The sequence below is a fragment of the Cyclopterus lumpus genome, chromosome 4 (genome assembly GCF_009769545.1).
Source record: "Cyclopterus lumpus isolate fCycLum1 chromosome 4, fCycLum1.pri, whole genome shotgun sequence".
NCBI lineage: Eukaryota > Metazoa > Chordata > Actinopteri > Perciformes > Cyclopteridae > Cyclopterus > Cyclopterus lumpus.
Window position 1 is genome coordinate 2,280,647 of NC_046969.1, and position 14,459 is coordinate 2,295,105.

A 14,459-nucleotide genomic window follows, 5' to 3' on the forward strand; every position below is an offset into this window, starting at 1 on the left:
TTCCAAAACTGTACCAAAATGTAACTCTAGTGTAATGACCTATATTCTATGCCCTAGTGAGCCATTTAAAAGATTGTAAAAACACAATTTGTTTAGTGATCATGAGATAACTGTTAAGGCTCACATTGGTAGCTTGTTCTGTCGTAACCTGAGCAGTTAATAGTACAACATGGATTTTCTTAGCAGAGGTATTTAAGCAGCATCACGCCGTCCCTCGCGCTGCACTGGGACACTCTGACCACGTGGTCGTCCACTTGATTCCTCCATACAGGGAGAAATTAAAGCTCTGGAAGCCTGTCAAGAAATCAAAGCAGTGGACCAGTGAAGCTATGGAGGATCTGAAGGCGTGCTTGGACTGCACAAACTGGGATGTTTTCAGGACTGCTACCAACAGTCTGGGACGAGTACACAGAGGCTGTGACATCATGCATCAGCTTCTGTGAAGACAGCTGTATTCCACAATGCACCAGGGTGAGTTGTAACAACGACAAACCCTGGTTAACAACTAAGGTTGATAAAGGAACAGGCGTTTAGGAGATGGGACAAGGACTTGTATAAAGAGTCAAAATACAGGTTTAGCTAGGCGGTGAGGGACGCTAAACGACTGCAACACCAGCTCTCAGCAAGTAACTCTACTTCTCTCTGGAGAGACACTCCTTATAAAACTAAGGTTTGAGGATTGACATTTTCTAAATTCACTGGACAATTCCTTTGTTTTAGAGACTTTTCACACCAATTTAGGAAGTCGTCAAGAACTGGCCCATGCTCCTCCTACCCATCAATTAGGTGGCTCACCAAGGCAGTATCATCTGCATACTAATGCTATTAGGGAAAGTGCTTCTCCAGGAGTTGGTGTATACAATAAACAATAAAGGGACAACACTTATCAAAAATGTATCCCTTGGGAGGAATCTTTCTTTCATTCACCCTCAACACTGACATATAGAGTGACTATACGTAGTCTGAACTACTGGATTATACAGCTAAGGAAATCAGTCAATATTAAATAAATTAAATTATGTAGCGATTATATCTGCCAAAATGCTGCGTTGAATAGTGTTTTATAGGTCGATGAAAAGTCCACACATAAAACCTTCATATGAGGTCTTCGGTTTGTCAGGGTGATTGTGCAATAGTGTCATAATTGCATCTTCCACTACTCTAGAGGTTTGAATGAAGGGGGTCCGTGAGGTGTTTATGATAACATACACTGTTTTACCAGACGTTTGAAGCACTTCATGACCAGCGATATCCATTTTGTTAGTCGTTTAGCCCTTGTGAGTCTCAGCATTTCTGGCTTGGTAACAATTGTAGCAGTTTTCCATATGGATTAGGGACTATGTGAAGTTTAAGAGAGGACCTAAACAGTAAAGACTGGGGCTCCCTGCTCAGCAAAAGGACTTCCTCACACTTATAGATATCACAGTATACACTGTTTGTCATCAGATACTGCTGTAACCTGATCATTAATATTCGGGCTATTGAAGACCTTCCATGATTTGCAGTCGAAACATCCCTGCACAGCCATAATGCTATCATTTTTCCCCATTTTGACTGTCCTTTTCTGAGGCTCCTCCCTCTCCAGAAGTCTCTGGTAAGACACACAGCAGCTTGATGTCAGGGTTAAAACTGTGCTTTCTCACCAACTGCCCGACACCACTTGTCCCTGATAAGGAGAGTGGCGCCTTCGTCTGTGTACCCATTCAAATGTAATCTGAGAGTATTGGTTATTGGATCTACAATGGTCTAGTAGTCCGGAGATATGTGATATTGTTACAACAGTTCTCTGCTGTATCGGCTTTCACAGGTGCCCACAACCTACGCATGGTTGTGCAAACAGTAATCGATCAGTTGCTTCAGTGCAAGCGAGGTTCAGAGTTAAGACAATAAATTGAAATAAAAAAATGAAACATAGAAATGTTGGTAGCCAAAGAGCAGCACATAAAGTCACTTTTCAACCAATAGTGTAACCACTTAACTCAACCAATGGTGTACCATTACTCACATGAGTGACTCAGACAGTCCTCAGTCCCACTATGCTAATCTAAATACACACATACTTGAGTGAGGAAGCTATACTTCATACAGTGTTTAATATATATTGCTTCCTGGCTCCATAAAACATCTTGTTATTGGTCAAATGACTCCATGTTTGTACAGTATTTGTAGCTAGGAGAGTATCTTCATTTAAACAGAAAGCTCAAGGAACAAATGAAGAATTCCCAGCAGCAACCACAAACCAGATAGTTATCCATGATGCTAGTAGTCCGAGTGCCGGCCCAGCAAGATCCATATCAGCTTGATAAACATTTGTCATCCCATGACATCATCCAGCCAGAATCAGGAGCAACTACATCCAGCCGGCAGCTTCAAAACCGCAGCTCAAGTATTGCCCCCCCTTATTAACACTCAATGTAAATGTGAACATTTAAGTGTGTGTAGAGATACAAAAGCCATACAATGCTCTGATGCGCTTCCCTATAAGCTGTAAGATCTAATTTATTACAGTAGTATATTTAGCAGAAGGGATTTAGACGGGCCAAAATACCAGCAGTGGGAAACCATCTTCCAGGGATTTGAACTTAATCCAGCTTCTCTCAGAATAGATCTGCATGCTTTACACACCTCTTTGAAGTTTGAATTGAAAGATAATTGAATGAGAAAAGTTTCTACTGCGATAAGATGGGAAAAGTCTGCCGTTTTTGGCATTGACACTCCTATTGAGAAACACATTGAAAATAAGTCTACAGTCTCTCTAAACCAATCACGTGTTGACTGTCATCTGTTGAATGTAGGGCTTCCCAGGCAGATACAACAATCACTTAATCACATATTGAGAACCCCACAAAACAAACAGCAATTAATTCACACTGATATATTTCCCCTGCCTCGTCATGCAAAGCTGTTTAATATGCTTCCCCACTGTCTCCTTAGTCTCCGTCTACTTCCCTTCCATCTTTCTGTCTCCATAGCTCCTTTCATGTGTCTATTTCACTTGCCACTGTCTTGCTCTTGCTTGTCTTATTGTCAGTATAATAATCAGGCAAAAAGAAAACTTACAGCAAGCCAGAGCAAGAAGCCCCCTTAAGAACAATGACTCATTTATTTTCATATTCATTTGAATATCAATACAATATGCACAAAAGAAATAAGCATATGGAAACATATGATAGTCAAATTCTAACAGACTACATTTGTGTTAATATATATGCCGAGTCATTGTGATCTATACAAACTTGATATTTAGGAATACAATTAACTTTATTTTCAAATGTTGACCTTCCTATTTTTAACTGCAACATAAATGTTACATGAAACACACCTCACCATGGATGCTTCAAGCTAGCTAGTGCTACAGCAAGCTAATATTGCTAGCTATAACATAATTATCTTTACATAAAGGCATCTAGTATGATAATACATTTCTTCTATACAGTATGTTCTCGGATATCTAGCATTAGCATTGATGTGCACAAACACATACAGTATATATACCCTTTAAGAGATTGATCAAGATGGTGTAATAAATGCCAAATAGTACATTGCACAACCTAATCTCTAATTATGTGTGGTCAACTACAGGTCAAAATACAATACATCCACTCAAAAGATAATAAGGGGCCATCTACCTTACATCCATAATTAATTATATATTAATTATCAGGTAGTGAAAAATAAGTTTTCATTTAATTAGTAAACTGTCAACTGAAACACACACTCCATAATCCTCACAAATGGTTAAAACGTAATGTGTGGCTCTCTGGCGGTTATGGATCGGTGGGTGGGGGTGTTTCTGGCACCTTGAAATATAAATTTGAGAAAATAAATAATGAAAAATGTGGAATACTCCCAGAGGGAAACCATGGTGATATGATTGTCTCAGTTCAGTGGCAAAGCCCGTTATCTCACAGAGACACATCCACCCAGCTCTCCTGTGATCCGTTGGCATGGTTTGAGTTGACACAGGTTTTTTTCGGTGTTAAAAAAAGCAAGACAAGAAAAGATTTGCTACCTGGTGGAGAGTCTTTATCTCCTGCTTCTACTCTCTCGGAGTCTTCCCCCTCTTTGGATGTAAATAGATCCGTGTAACGAGAAGGCAACAAGTCAGACTGTTGTTAATGGTGATCTCTTAGAACAGAGGATGATGATGTCATGCCCCCTCTGTGACAAATCATTTAAACAGTTGTTCTACTCAACTCATTATAACAATATTGCTTTGCTTTTCCAGCAACTTCCTAAAATCACATTTTGTCTTCCTCTGAAGATGTTATCACTGGTATTCACTTTCTATCAACAAGATCAAGTCCACAAACCTGCATTTAAAACATAAATGTGTTATGATCTGGCTCTCTTGTGGAATAAAAACAATGTCAAGACAATTACTGAAATAAAATGTAATTATACGACTGTTGTAACACCTCAAGAATTTATTTTCTTCTTAGGTTTTAAAACTAATATTGCTAGAATTCCTGAAAAGGTTATGGTCATAGTTCAGAGAGCAATATATTAGTAGAGATTTGGAAATGATTGTGATCATTATTATAGAAAACAACATTGACAGCCTTTAGCGGCTATTGTAATTATGATCGGAGTCAAGGAGGACTTAAGGTGTCAGAGGGACAAAGTCTGCATACGGAGAGAATACTAAAACAAAAAACAACACTATGAGTAGTAGAAGTAGTAAAACAATATAGACAATTTAAACAGTAAATGGATAAAAAAAACATATTGCTTCAGGATAGGGAAAGATGGTTTATATATACTCATGAAACAAATAATGCCAACAGCAGATTCTGGTGTCAAAGTGTGTGTCCACCTTTGTACGCCCAACCGTCCACCCTGAAGTTCTGCTTACAACGTTTTACGGTAATAATCAATACTATTGCCATGTTTGCTTCTCAAAGACAACGCTTTTGATGATTTATGCTTTTAGAAGTAAAATTGTTACTTGTTTTGTCCATTTTAATGTCACTGCATGTCAATATAACAACTAACAACCAACTGACAACAGGAATTTCCCAAATCTAAATACCAATTAGTGCCCTTATGAGCAATTACTGTATGGAGCTAAATCCAGGCCAATAGTTTTGATCCTCTGAAAAAGAGATTTGAACCTCAAAGTTCAAGTTTTGGACAATATATTTTCAATAAAAATAAGTGTGGGGTTAATTATAATTTTGAATCAGTTCTGGAATTTCGTTAAATGAAATATTTTTTTTAATTTTTTCAATTTCAGATTTTAGTTTTTCAAATTTAGTTAACGTTTTTAATCTTTCTCTTTGGTTAAAATATTTTTTTCAGTTTCAGATTGTATTTTTTCAGTTTCAGACTTTTGGCCATGATCTGGCGTGGGGGGCGTGGTCTCAACTACAGGGGCGTGGTATCATGAGTGACAGCATAACAAAGAAGGCTGAGGACCTGCTTCAACTACGTTGCCTTCTGCCTTCAGGAAGCGTAGGCACCGGGGAGAATCATAACTCAATACTTTCTATACAACATATTCACGGCATTGGCAGTAAACGAAATTGACGCCAGTGACAAAGTTATGTTTAGCAAGCTGTTTCAAACCATACTTGGCACAAATCAGGTATAAAAGCAATAAACTATGCCAGGTGGTGCTGTTCAAAAACCACCTGCTGAAATTGATTCAAAAAATTTAAAAAAAAGATTGAAATTTTAAAATATACAATCTGCAAATGAAAAATGTTAACATATTTTATTCAAAAACATTACTGAGGTGAATAAAAATTATATTGAACCCCCCCAAAACGTTTCATACACGTATTTTTATTTTATTTCGAATACATTGTTGAATTTCAGTTTCAGTTTCAGTTTCAGTTTCAAATGTTTAAAACTATTGGCCAGGAGTTGGCTCAATATTAAGAAAATCTGATGACAAGGTTTTTTGGAACCCCAAAAGTTCGTGAACACAACAAAATAAGAAAATACAAATTAGCTCAAAATGGGGGCTTACCTATGAAGAGCATCTATCTTGTCAGCTGTGATTCCTCTCAGCAGCTCCTCCAGCAGGTCTGAGCTGTCAGCTGGAGGAGCAGGTGGTTTGATGGTAGGTGTGTGAGTGAACCAGCCAATCAGAAGACCCAGCACAAAAAGCCCCACCCCTGCCAGGAAGTACCTTTTGAAGATTTAGGGTTAGGGTTAGAAATAAATCAAGAGAATAAGTTATGTCTACTTGCTCGCTTTTATTTTTGGAGCTTTCATTGGCATCGCACATTACTTTTGGCATTAACTTAAAAAAAAAATTAAGATGTTCCGGAAAAAGCTAAAAGATTGACTGCAATACACAGGTTGACCGATATATAGAATGATGGTGATATTTGTGGGAAAAAGCACAACAAATATTTTTCTTGAATTTTACACATTAAAATTTCTTTTAAGAATTAATCAGTAACTTTTCACATGAATCACTCTCCACATCGGAGTAAATTAGATCAACCCTAAAGCACTTATTAAAAAGCAAATATGTTACTTTTAAGGATGCTTTGACTTACTCCTCTTATTTCCTTTTTAAAAAAGTGGTGAATAATAAATTAATTGAAATGTTATTTCATTGTTGAAAATAAGATTTCTTTGAAGATTGTCTCTCTGTAGGATATAAATCATTGATGATGGAAGCTGGGATGGATGTCCAAGCTGGCCGAGGAAGAGTTTCAATTAATTCTACGATGGAAATCAAGGCCTCCCTCGATATACAGCATGAAGATACGACATAATTGTGTTTAGTACACTTTTGTTCATTTGAGTTCACATAATGCTTCAACAGTAAATAATGAAATATTATAATAATGTCATGGACTAAACAATGCATGTTTTGATTATGACTGTCGGCAAAGGAAGGCCAAACTGCTCTTACGATGTTTCTTTGCTCATTCATTTTTTTCTGACAATCACAAGACTGATCGCCACTTAATCAAAGGCTAAATTTGGAGCAACAGTTATAGTAGGTCACATCAAAGTGGTGGTTAGGACCGTATATAGTCTACCTGGCTACTTTAACAGCTTCATTGTTCCTGGTCCCCCTTTTTCTTTAGCACTCACCCTTAAACTGTTCATGTTAGTCGATTCGATGACACCAGCTATTGCTATTTCTACTGTAGCAGATCACTGGAACACATAGCCTTCAAGTTGTAAACATCACCTTTAGTACCCGCAGCAGGACATTTCTGGCTTGAGTTCTACAAAGTCAGATTACCTGAGCAGGAAGCAGTGGAGTTGTCGTTGGCCTTTATGGCCTGGAGCCCTGGTGAAGTGGGATATGTAGTTGGGATCTTCCTGAAGTCGTTCAAACCGTCCATGTGGTGAAACTGAGACCGACTGCTGGATGGGTTCCATCAGCTCAGGGTCAGGATCAGGGCCGGGGTCTGAACACCCTGAAAGTGTTGGCAGTGAGAAATGGGACAAAAGGTATTTCCCATCTGGCAAGTTGAAAATGAATTGCATCTAGTATATTATGGGTCAAATTGACCCAGACGGCATGAATACAATATTTCCTACCAGAAGGACAGTTTTAGTAGGTAACTTACTAGAAACACCAACTGCAATGTTGAACATGGGATTTGTATTATAAATATATCGCTTATTTTTGAGTCTTCAAACAATCGGCCCCCTTGCTTGAGAAGGCCAGTTTGAGGACACTACTACTGATACAGAACTCCAGGTACAATTTAAAACAGTTTAAAGCTGAGGACCTCAAGTCTTGCTTTAGGATACTTAAGAAGTTTCTTTCTTTTGCAATATTTCTCCATAGTGACAGGTTATTTCAAAATTAGTTTCTGAATAAGTTCTGTGCGAAACAAAATCGAAAGCAAAAGATAAGTATTGTTTAAAAACACTGAATCATACTGTATGTTTATTATGAGCATGCTTACGCCAAACGTGCATGATGAGCTGCATGAAAAGATTGTTTCCTTATTACATCACAGCCCAAAACATAAATTAGATTTAGTATTGTCAAACTGCTGATGAGAATATTAATTTACTCTGCAAACTGTATTTAGTTTGACAGTTATAAGCTGTGGGATTCTCATTGATATGGCAACATGTGACAGTATTCATATACATTAAATATGACCTATAATTGTCACGTTAGTGAAGCAAACTAAACACCTCTTCAAAAACACTTTATATTGCTTTAAGTTAGAGCAGCAACATAATACTACATACATTATGCATCTTCATGTAATATAAGTTGTAAAATACTGCTTTTACAACTCGTAATACATGATGACTTGTTTACAGGGATTTTGGAATAAATCACAATCAACTCTGAATTTATTTAGTTTTTGCAGGTCACTGGGGCGACACTGTTGGAGGTATTTCATGAATTCTATTACAAAATTGAATAGAAAAAATATCTTTACCAATTTACCGAATATCTTAACTGGGACAAGTGTTATTATTGTAAGTGTATACCAATTAAAGCAAACCCTACCTGATCTCTTGCAGTCTATGTGTTGCAACTGCATGCGTTCCATGCTGGGTCCTGGTTCCTGTAGCTCCTCTTTGTCCAGGTCCCAGCCAAGATCCAGACCCCCAGAGCAGTGCAGAACCTCACTGACCATTGGGCCACCCTGGGCGTCACACACCTTCCTGTATGCCATGTTTTCACCTGGATTTAAAATAAATACATTTCTTAGCTGATAACATGGACAACGCTGTGGTAGCAACCTGTTAACCACATTCTTTGCCATCTTTGTATGAATGGGTGTGTGCATGGGTGAATGTTGACATGTAGCACTGTGAAGGTTAGCAAGACCTGAAAGGCGCTATATAAATGCTATCCCATTCACCATTACCACAAAGTAGCGTCACCCTAAAGCATACCCTGCTTTATGGTCTTTGCTTTAGTTTCCTGAGGTTGTTATGCACCCAAAGGAGATGCCCCCTGGCTATTAGAAAGAAGGACATTTTTACGCACTTCCACATCGGTTTCACTTTTCAGACCGGGAGGTTGCCCCATGGCCAATTGCTACAAACATTGTCTCTACACCCATCTGTAAGACGTTACATATAAGGCCTCAATGGAATTGTATCCCTTCATTGCTTATGCAGAGCTAACATACAGTAACTAACAGAGCTAACGAAGCTAAAGACAGCAGCACTAAGAGTTTCTGTTTAGAGGAACATGAAGCGTTACACAGTGAACTGCAGTGTAATACATAATAACCAGATACATTTACTCCTGTTTTATCTACACTACTGACTTTTAGGACATTTTTTGTTTTCCCTGTCGCGCAAGCAAAATAAATTAAATTAATTATGAGTTCATTTAAAATGTGTCAGTTGTTACAACATTGTGTTTCACTACCCAAAGAAGTACACAACAATATAATTATTACTGGTGATACTGATGACTGTTCATCAGACATTTTACAATTCTAGATGAATTGGTAATGAATGGACTTCCATTCATGCTGTTTTTTCAGTCTTCAAAGGTCTTAACACTACATTTTAATATTCACCCATTCACACGCGCACACACACACACACACACACACACACACACGCACACACACACACACACACGCACACACACACACACACACACACTTTTCAGACCGGGAGGTTGCCCCATGGCCAATTCCTACAAACATTGTCTCTACACCCATCTGTAAGACGTTAAATATAAGGCCTCAATGGAATTGTATCCCTTCATTGCTTATGCTTTTCTTAATATTGTTACCAATGGATACAGGGTGGAGTTTTAAACATGGGGTATGACTAATACTAAGCTCAACTATTGTCAATTTCTATTCCAAAGCCTGAAGCCAAACAGTAACTGGAAAAGCACTGTGGATATTCTGTCCATTATGATCAAGATGATGAAATAGGATACAGTAACATATTCATGAGTTCGAAGGCATCTAAGATTGCATTTAAGACAAATGCTTAGCAAGGTAATTCTCTTGTGTTGGACAATGCTGAGTTTTTGCCAGAGCCTGAATCAGGAGCTGGTATATATGCGTGGCCCTAACTGAAACATACCATCAGTATATCCTTTCTGGACAGGATTCTTCTCTTGTTTAAAAAATGGATGTTAACATTTGCAATCCCTACTCTCTATACCTAGTCCAAGCAGTGTGTGCAGAACCCCTCATATTAGCCACCTGGGTCAGTTAAGCCTGCTCATTTGACTCATTTGACATGATGCATTAGTGCTATATATAAAAGCAAAAACCAAATAAGTGTGGTTAATAGCTACTTAGGCTAGGTGACTGACCAGGGCCTTTCAGCACCACAGGGTGCTGTGATGCATTTACACACTTTAATGAGAGGACTAAAGTTAGGATGAGGCATAGAGTTAAGTACTGTCGGTGTGTGTGTGTGTGTGTGTGTGTAGCAGGGATGTGGTGAGAAGGTGAATGTAGGTGTGTGTGTGTCTATAAAACCAGCTCTGGGTTCAATACAGCAACTAAACAGCATCATTAAACCTCACCAGGGCTGCAATCACATGCGTGAAGACTTTGTGTTTGTGCGTGTCAGAACTGACTGGAGATCAGCTATTTAAAACCTCCCAGCTTGTGTCTTGGTATGTCATCAAGTTTAACAGTCCTTTTTACTCGCTCCATCCTCAAAGTCCATCATGAAATGCCCAATCAATAACCACTTGGGGTAAAAATGTAAAAGAAACACTATTAAATAAAATGAGATGCCTCAAAATGCAGTCTAACTTGAAAACGTGTCACTTTACACCAACAATAAGTTGGTTTAAACCAACTGGAGTGAAATCAAGTCTTAGCAGAAATTGTTGTAAAGCTCAAAGTTTAGTGAAGATGACATTTCACTAGCTTTGATTACACCATCCATCTATTTTTTCCTCTTTTTCATGTGGGGCCAGCAGGCCTTTCAAGACGTCCCTCTCCAAAGCAAAAATGTCCAGCTCTTCCAGGGGGACCCTCAAACGTTCCCAGACCAGTTGAGATATAGGCTTTTTATGCTTCCAGCATTTACTGGGACTACTCTGGAACCATTTGGACGTCCCTGGAAAACCTTGACACCCCTCAAATGAATTGCCACAGTAATGTGGTAGAGGGGTTTGTGTGCCCCAGTGACTCTGAGAGCAATGTTATCAGGGCTAATAGCTCCTGGTAGGGTTCCCCAATGCAAAGTGGAAATTGTAGGACCTCTACTGAAAAAGTGAAACCGGTGCCCCCTTCTAGAACCAGACCTAGGGAAATCTGGAACCTAACCAGCGAGTGTCTGCTAGATGAGCTTTGAAACATGGGGCTTGTTCAGGCATAGCTAAAAAAATCTACATGGAGCTGCCACACTGTGGCCCCACCACTCGTAGGTATAGGCATTGGGGTCGAGTGTATTGAGTAACTTCTCAACATTTTTAGCTTCTAATCAAGTCTCCAAATTCCTAAAAAGCACCATCTCCAAGTCCTTCTACTAACAAAGTTACAGTTTTACAATAGAAAATATTAACTTTATTTTCCTACGTCTGTGTGAGGTTTCACCAATATACACACGAATTTGAGATTGTTTTTGGGGGTAAAACAGGAATTGTGTGAGGGAAATACAAGGGCTTTCTTACACGTATGACATTAGCAAAACTTCAATTAAATCATAATGGTACTTGTATTGCGCTTTTCTAGTCTTCTGGCCACTCAAAGCGCTATTACACTACTTGTCATCATTCACCCATTCATACACTGATGGGAGGGGCTAAGGTAGCTAACCATTTACACACCGTAGGCACAGCTACACTTAAACTTTTGGTTTAAGTGTCTTGCCAAAGGACACAGCAACATAGCTAGCAGAGCCGGGGATCGAACTGACCATCCTCTGATTGAAGGTTGACCCTGCTCACCACTGAGCCACAGTCACCCACTCAGTAATCACAATCACTCAGTTATTAAACTGTAATTGTTACTGCTAATTAATAGGTGTACAAAGACAAGTGCAAGTGCTTCTGTTTGCAATCTTCTTTACAGATTCTAAACAGAAGCAATTTACTGATTTGCACTTTTCGGTTTCAGATTTTCACGCCAAGGTAAGACAGTTGGACGAAGGGATTTTTGTATATGTATAACAATTGCGTAACGAATGGAAAACTGAACTGAGCACCGATTAATGGACACTTACTATCAATGCGATAAGCGCTAGTTAGCTGTTAGCTGTTAGTTTTTAGCAGCAGTGTCCCGCGGTATGTTTGTCTCACAGAGCTAGCAGCTTACAGAGCTAACATACAGTAACTAACAGAGCTAACGAAGCTAAAGACAGCAGCACTGAGAGTTTCTGTTTAGAGGAACATGAAGCGTTACACAGTGAACTGCAGTGTAATACATAATAACCAGATACATTTACTCCTGTTTTATCTACACTACTGACTTTTAGGACATTTTTTGTTTTCCCTGTCGTGCAAGCAAAATAAATTTAATTAATTATGAATTCATTTAAAATTTGTGTCAGTTGTTACAACATTGTGTTTCACTACCCAAAGAAGTACACAACGATAGAATTATTACTAGTGATACTGATGACTGTTCATCAGACATTTTACAATTCCAGATGAATTGGTAATGAATGGACTTCCATTCATGCCATGTTTTTTCAGTCTTCTAAGGTCTTAACACTACATTTTAATATTCACCCATTCACACGCGCACACACGCACAACACACACACACACACACACACGCACACACACTGAAATGTTAATATTCAGATTAGTGGACGACCCGCTCCATCCCTTGTGCCACAGCCGCCCAGCTCACAGATGTGTGAGCGATTGCCCACTTTAGTTTAACAAAGCAACTTTAAAAAGAGATCGAGATAAAAAGGGATACACAGAGAGAGACAATGAGAGGAAGAGTCCGAGAGAGAAGGGACGATAGACACAATCATGAGAAAAAAGATAGAGGTAGTGGCAGAGCCACAAAGCAAAACCGTTGAAAAAAGAAAGGCGGGGAAGAGTGTATAAAGATTAAGGAGAAAGGGTAAAAAGCAGAGGGAAGAGGCTCCCTGGCATCAATCTTCAATGCTCCACCACACTTTCATTACTTCTAGCTCAATGCAGATAAAGGACTCTCAGTAAAATGGAACAAAAGTTAATTTAACTGCTGGCCTGTTACAGCCACACACTACATATACATATCACTGTTGGAGAGGGAACACAAGATTGTATTTATTTTCTCTTATGTTGTTACAATGGACACAATAACAGTAACTGGACATTGAACCCCCCTATATTCTCATTTATTTATTAATTTGATTGATTGTTAATTGTTTTCTTAATTCACCTGGCATGTGTTTATCTGCAATGGAGGCTTTAATTGTGTGGGAGGTTAATGCTTGGTTACGATGAGTAAAGCAGGTCAGCTCAGGGGTCCTTTGGGAAGAGAGCGAGGGAAAAAGTTGTGCTTGTTTCATTCAGTAGTTGACTAAAGCAGTCTGCAGCATGCAGTTGCCTTGCTGATCTGGATGTGTTCATGTGCTTCCAGGTGGGTAAAAGTGATGAAAACGGTATGGATCATAACCGTCAGTAATGCAAATATGAATGTATGTCGGAGTGTGACCGCGGGGGGGGGGTATAGTACATCACCTAGCCAGCTAGCGAACGAGAAACAGCATAGTAAACACCTGTAACCTGTGAGAATGAGAGTTATGTGAATGTGCAGAATGTATAAGCAGATATGTTCTATGTATAAGAAAATAGTTTCATTCAGGAGTAGACTAAAACAGCCTACAGTTGCGTTGCGTTCTCAGTAAAACCGGTCTTTAAATCCATGCACACCTGGATGTGTGCAACATATGTAGTTTTAGATTTATATTTAGAGACATTTCACCAGAATCTGCTGTGCCAACATTCTCTGTCAGGAAAAAGTGGTCAATTATGGCTCCAGATCGAACAAGTTTCAAAGAGGATGTTTCAGGAGTTGATTCAAATGATTTGGTGAACGCCACATTTAAACAATGAGATGCATTAAGCAAAATGTGCACTTTAAATGATCACGACAACATATACGTGACACTATGCGCAGTGCAAACACTCCCTCCTTCACGTGTTAGCAACAGAAGCGGAAATTGAAGTGATATTCTACATGTGTGTCATTGTAAACACATGTCATAAAAAGTCCAAAACCAACAAAGAAGAGATCCCACTAACAAGTATATGTGAGAGCATCCCCAGCCTGGTAAGTCATATTCCTTTGCATTGTTGTAAAACTATAAAAGGCATGTCAATAAGTCACAAGGCAACATTGGGTGACATGTTCCTTCATTGAACTAAACTGTAGTTTATTTTGACTCAACCCCACATTCAGTGTGTCTTTCTTCCAGAAATACTAGACCTATCCCTTTAATGTCATTGGAGATATTAATAATTGTGCACACAGTATTTCCAAAATGTCTACATATACAAATAAATGGTGAATGCATAATATTAAATCCAAAATCTGGCTATGCTGATCCTCATCTCTCTGCCAGCTTCGACA

General features: G+C 38.8%; 1 protein-coding gene across 1 annotated transcript in view; it reads right to left on the reverse strand.

Annotated features, from left to right (window-relative positions):
* Nucleotides 1-8,621, reverse strand: part of LOC117729327 (inactive N-acetylated-alpha-linked acidic dipeptidase-like protein 2) — a 256,016-nt gene extending 247,395 nt beyond the window's left edge. Inside the window, 3 exon segments of the mRNA XM_034530303.1 lie at nt 5,975-6,136; nt 7,214-7,391; nt 8,453-8,621. Coding sequence (XP_034386194.1) covers nt 5,975-6,136; nt 7,214-7,391; nt 8,453-8,621 — 509 coding nt within the window.
* Between the last annotated feature and the right edge of the window lie 5,838 nt (nt 8,622-14,459).